General features: G+C 40.3%; 1 protein-coding gene across 1 annotated transcript in view; it reads right to left on the minus strand.

Annotated features, from left to right (window-relative positions):
* Positions 1–276: 276 nt before the first annotated feature.
* The window catches only part of AHNAK2 (AHNAK nucleoprotein 2), a 31,426-nt gene continuing 25,334 nt past the window's right edge, over positions 277–6,368 (minus strand). The window contains exon 10 of the mRNA XM_058026725.1: positions 277–6,364. Within this exon, the coding sequence (XP_057882708.1) occupies positions 464–6,364 (5,901 nt within the window). The 3' untranslated portion in view covers positions 277–463. The remainder of the gene's footprint in view (positions 6,365–6,368) is intronic.

Here is a 6,368-nt window from a genome sequence, read left to right on the forward strand (position 1 = left end):
CCTTAGCTGAAATAAAGAAAAATATTTTAATAACAAAGCAAAAGTAGATCAGAAAGTTCCAAAATCTAAACAGGTAAGTATAGTTCTCATAATACTAGTTTAGAGCCCATTCTGGAAATAATGTGTAATCTAAACGTAACTGATGTGTTTTGAGAAGCCTCTTTAACAAGTCTTTTGGTATCGTTGAGCCTTTCAATGATTTACTTTCATGGTTCTGGTATCTACTCAGACTTTGCTCAACCTATGGGCTCATCTACACCTGTCATAATTGTTGCCCTTGGGGCAGATATGAAAAAATCATTTTTATTAGTGTACAATCTAGTACATCCATGTACTTGAAAATTTGTTCAAGTATTTACATGAATACCAACCTTGACTTTTAATTTTCAGAAGTAGAAAATTAGGAAAACATTCTTTTCTGTGGATGATTTTGTTTTCATTGAGGATTGAGAAAATACAACCTTCATTTGGCTGTATCTCCAACAATATTAGATTTACTATCTTTTTCTTCCTCCAACAAGATTAGTTCAGTTCTTGCTGAAGATGTCACAATAGATGAGGCCCCATCAATTTCAGCTTTTTCACCTTCTCCTATTTCTTTAGGTGATAAGCTTTCTTGTGCATCAAAAAACACATCTGGCTTATCTGTTGGGCTATCTTCATCCGAGAGTGTCCCCTCTTTATGACCCACCTCTTCTTTGTCAACAGACTTAGCCTTTTTGGAAGGAGATGTGAAACCAAGCTTGGGAAATCTAAACCATCCAGCTTTTTCAGCCTGCTTAGAGGAATCATCTGATGTGTCAGCGGGTTTCACATCTTCTGGAACTGATTTTTTTATTTCTGCTTTTGCATCTATGCTTGTTTCATCCCCAGAAGATGAAAAGCCAATACTTGGAAGCCAAAATTTAAATCTTCCAGGAGATCTTTTACTATCAGTCTTTTCTTTCTCATTGGTTATGTCTTTTTCTTCACCTTCCACTGCTTCAACTACATTTTCTTCTTCAGAGTCAGGAGCTTCGGTTATTCCCTCTGGTGATTTACCAGGAAAACTCTCATCAAGTTTACTGGAACCCTTTACTTCAGCAGCAGATGTTTTTAACTTTGACAGACTTACTTTTCCTCTAGATTCTTCAGACCCACGGTGTGGTTTGTCAGATAGTTTAAGCTCAGCACTGCCACTTCCCTGTGCTGCTACTCCAAAGCTTTCACCAGCACCTGTAGGTTTTCTCACTGATGCATCTCCTGTTGGAGATGGCTGCTGAACCTGCACATCTAAATCACTGTGAGATTCAGGCAACTTGGCCTTGAGCAATGAGAATCCCAAAGTAGCAGTTCTGACCTCTGATGACAGAATCTCTGACTCTTTCACTATTTCAGTAGTGTAAATCTCACATCGCTCAATAGCAACATGTTCAGGTTCTACTTTTTCACTTACTTCTTGGCCCTCTATGTAAGACCAATGAATGTCTTGCCCTGCACTTGAAAGGGAGGACTCTATGGTAGCTGTCATTTGGGCTGTTTTAATGTCAGGTTCAGTCAGTGTCATAATTTTGCTTTTTGCTTTTTGAATACCCCACTCTACAGCTCCTGCTGTTTCTTCAGGGATAGCAGAGCTTGCTTGCAGTTGCACTATTTCAATGTCAGTACTAGAACCCTTTGGATCTGTTACTACTTTTGACAGTAAAACATCAGCCTCAATTGGGGGAGTTCTGAAAGTGAATCTTGGTATTTTTAGTTTGGGAATTCTTACACTTACTTCTGGAACACCTTGTGTTTGGTCCACTGTTTCCCCTGTTACTCTGGCAGATGCTTCTATACAATCTAGAACTGGACTTTTCAGGCCAATTGATCCTTCTAGTTTTTGTAACTGCATTTCTGCTGTGCCTCTTTCACTTTCAGGTGCTGAATCAGCTTCTGACTTTGGCAAATTGGTATCATCTTCAAACCCCTTGATTTCAGAATGCAACATTCCAAACCTTGGAATCTTAAACTTGTATGCTTTTATTTTACTTGTTTCTGCTCTGTCTCCTACTTGCACTTCCACTCCTGCAGACACATCCTTTTCAACACTCTTCACTCGAAATTTCATTTCAGGATCTACTCCAGTAATTTTTACATCCGTCTTCAATGTTGGAACTTCCACCTTTAGATCTTCCAGCTTAGCAGTAACATAAGTACCATCTTCTGATCCTTTTCCTGTAGACCATTCACATGTAGTCCTTTTTAATTGACTTTCTTCACTGTCTTTTCCTGTGATTTTCACCTCCCCCTTTATCTTTCCTTTTTTAATTGCCGCCTCTTTGTTTTGAATATCTAGCTCTTCCTTTGGAAGATTAACATCTATTCTCTTCTGTGTTGCATCCAGAGTAATTTCAGCTGATGACGGCTTGCATCCTACCCCTGATGTCTCTAACTTCATGGAACTTTCTACCTTTGGGACATTTATATCCTGTGATTTGCCTTTATGCTCTGGAGATGTCAGAGTACACGAAGGAAACCTATGTGTTGAACTCTTGTCTTTGTCAGTTTCTGAAGTGCTTGGGTATGATTTAGACAATTCTGCTGCAGACACTGTGATTTCTGAAGTATGTCCTTCAGCACTGCGCTTAACTACGTCTGCATAAGTTTCAGTTTTTGGAATACTCACTCTACTGTCTGTTCTTTCTGTGGATAATGAAATATCTCCTTCAATCTTTGGCAAGCTAATATTAGAACTCTTCACAGAATCTTCTAATTTTTGAATCCCTTCTTTTCCAATAGTAATTTCAGCAACTGCATGTGGTAATGAGAACGTATTTTCAGGAGCACTTGTTTCAGTTTGTACTTTAGCAGAAGGAATAGTTGCCTGAGCTTTTTCCATACTTCTTTCAATATCGGCATCACTTTTCTTTTCCTTTAAGGATGACCTGCCAAATCCAGGTATTCTGAATTTGGGCATTTTAAACCATCCTTGATGTTCTTCAGTCTGAACTTCTTCAGCTTTTATTTCATGTTCTTTTAATTTGATTTCCTTCTCCTCAAGACTCTCACTAACCCCTTCTGTCTTTGGTTTGGTGCTTATGTCTACCTTTGCATCTTCAATGCCACCTGTCAGAGCTTGGGGTGTTTTTATCTTACCATCAACTACTCCAAGATCTGACATGACAGATATAAGTTCTGATGCTGGAACTCCCACAGCAATGTCAGCAATTTCGTTTGTTGTTCTTAGTTGGGGTAGCTCAGCTTCTATTTTTGGAGAGCTGATCTCTGTCTCTGGGACTTTCCCTTTTGTTCGGGAGATTCCAAACTTTCCCTTCTGGAATTTGGGCATTTTAATCTTCCCTTCAGGACCTTCCAGTTTCACTTTTCTTCCATCCACAACTGATGAGCTTTCTGTTAATATATCAGGGCTCTTCAAATCAACTGAAGCTTCTCCTTTGGGGAGCTTAGTACCTGTTTTTTGAATGTTACATTCATTGGTAGAACTTATTTTTAAGTCAACCTGTTGAAAACTCCCCTCTGAGGGAGTTAAAGAAGCATCAATCTTTGCTGAGCTGACTGTTATTTCAGTTTTAGAGGCCTCAGTTTCTACTCTGGAAAACTCCAGAGTGTGAACCATAGTGTCAGCCAGTTTTATATTGATTTGTGCTCCTTCATCAGTCCCTTCAGGATGACATTTTTCTATATCAGGTATCTTAATAGAATCATCACCCTCTATTTCTCTTTTAGGAAGAGTAGCATCAGCTTCAACTTTTTGAGATTTTGGAACCTTGATCTTGGAGAGTGAAATTTTAGGCATGACAAATTGAGGCTTTTTAACTGGACTTTTTTGTTCAACTTTTCCTGCAGATATTTCCAGATCAAGGTCTGGCCCACTACCTTGATCATCAGTTGCAGATTCTTTCACTTCTGTGTCTATTCTGCTTGACGTGACAGCAAGCTTTTGGTCTTCCAAATTTGCTTCAGAATCAGATTTAACACTTGCTTCCTTCTTTGGTGACCAACTGAAGGATGGAAGTTTGAATTTGGGCATTTTGAAATGTCCTTCTTTCTCTTCTCCATCTCCATCTTGCTTTATTTCCCCCTTGATCTTTATTGCTGCATCTGAATCCTGAATATCACTGTCTGTTTTTGGAATAGGAATGTCAGCTGATGGAAGGTGAACATCAGCCTCTGATGTCTTACTGTCAGTTTTGGTAATTTTGGCTTCAGGACTGTAAGTCCTTGTTTCTGTGCCACATTCTACCTTCAAGTCTGGTCCTTCAACAGCAATGTCAGATATTTCTACTGTTGCTTTTAGTTGGGGAACCGTGACTTCTGATTTGGATTGGCCAACATCCTTTTCTGATCCTTTCCCTTTAGAAAGTGTAATTCCTACCTTTGGCATTTGGAATTTAGACATTTTTGTTTTCCCTTCAGAACCTCCAGCTTTTATCTCTACATCACCCGCAGCAATTTCACTTGATGTTCTTTCAACACTTATGTCAGGACTCTTCATCTCAAGTGAACCTTCAGGTATCAACTTAATCTCTGAGGTGGGGAGGCTGGCACTAGCAGCAGCTGATTTCAGTGTCAGATCATCTCCTTCACAGGTAGGAACTTTGACCTCACCTGTAGGCATGCTAATATCCATTTCTATTTTGGGAGCTTTGGCTTCTGGTTTGGAAAATTCTGAAGTTGGGACTGTAACTTTAGGCACTTTTATTCCCAGTCCTGCAACTTCTCCACTACTTCCTTTCTCAGATTTCTGAACAAAAACACCTTCTTTTTCTTGTTTGGGTCCAGAAATATCAGTTTCCACTACAGGCAGAGAGACCTGTACTTTGTGGCCCTTAATTTTAGGGAATGAGATCTTTGGCATGGTAAATTGGGACTTCTTGGTTTTGGCCTTTTCACCATCTTTTTCTGTTGTGTCAAATTCTTCATGAAGGTATTGATTCTCAGGAGTAGGAAAAGTTAATTCAGATCCCATGTCTCCAGACAAAGTGGGTCCTTCCAGATGTTCCTCAACATGAGAAGGAGCAATAGCTTCTTTCTTTGGGGACCACCTAAATGAAGGCAGTTTCAATTTTGATGATTTAAATTTGTTTTCTTTCTCCTCAGTGCTCTTTTCTCCTGTAAATACTTCCTGTTCTGCCTTGCACTCTAAATCTGGGCCATGGATTTCTGCTTCTAAGTTTGGAAAGGTAACCTCCATGGATGAGAGATTTGGATCCATTGTTGGTGCATCCAGAATAACTTCAAGTGAAGGCTTATGTACCTTTACACCAAGATGGGCATCAGATATTTGAGCTGGTTTTTCAATATCAGGACCAGTCATATCAGATGTTATCCTTCCCTTGGAAATTTCACTTTCCACATTGGAACCAATGTCAGTTTCAGATGCTTTTCCCTTAGATCGAATTCTGAATTTTTCTGGTTTTCGGAATTTAGGAATTTTAACTGTGACCTCTGTGTCAACCAAAGATATTTCAGCAGATGTGGTTTTGCTCTCTAGCTTTAAACCTCCTTGCTCCTCAGAACAATCTTCATTTAAAATTTCAAAATCTGAAAGATTTTCATCAGCAAGAGGTGCTATTTTTGATTCTGATTCGGTTAAATAAATTTGGTATTTAGTAAGAGTAATATCCCCCTTTTGTAATGAGGACTCCAGATCAATTTTAGATGAAGTCACTTCAGATTTAGAGAAACCAATGCTAGGAACTCTGAATTTAGCACTTTTAGACGCACTCTCCCCCTTAACATCAGAAAAGCTTCTAGGTTCAACACTCTCAGAAGGAACAGAAGAAGCTTCCTCAGTTGAAGGATAAAAAACAGTTTCAGAAACAGAAACATCATGTCCAGATTGGCTTTGTGCATGAGGTTTGAAACTTTTAGAAAGAGAAATTTTAGGCATTTTAAACAGAGAAGTTTTAGATTTACCAGCTTCCACCTCTTTATAAGAAGAAGAATCTAGGGCAACATCAAAGCTTGGTGCTTCGATTTCAGACTCAGAAAATGATATATCCAGGATGGCGGGTCCCGAGGGCACTGTAACTTCAGGCTCCAGGAGGCGGACGTCCACCTCGGCGGCCACGGTGCCCTTGGCCTCTCTGCTGCTGGACCAGCCAAAGGAAGGCATGCCGAACTTGGGCATCTTGAACTTGCCGTCCTTGGTCTTGGTGACCTCCTTCTCTGGCACTTTGGCTTCTCCTTCAAGACTAAGGCTGGCCTCGGGCGCCTGCAGGTCAACGCTGGCTTGTGGAAGAGTGACATCAACAGAGGGCAGAGTGACGTCCACCTTGGGAGCTTTGATGTCAGCTTTGGGCATCTTGAGGGAGGGCTTCTCCAGCTTCACGCCAGTGCCCTCGGTTGAGGCCGTCACGGTGGCCGATGGCAGCTCAACCTCA

Source organism: Melospiza georgiana, chromosome 6 (genome assembly GCF_028018845.1).
Source record: "Melospiza georgiana isolate bMelGeo1 chromosome 6, bMelGeo1.pri, whole genome shotgun sequence".
Classification (NCBI taxonomy): domain Eukaryota; kingdom Metazoa; phylum Chordata; class Aves; order Passeriformes; family Passerellidae; genus Melospiza; species Melospiza georgiana.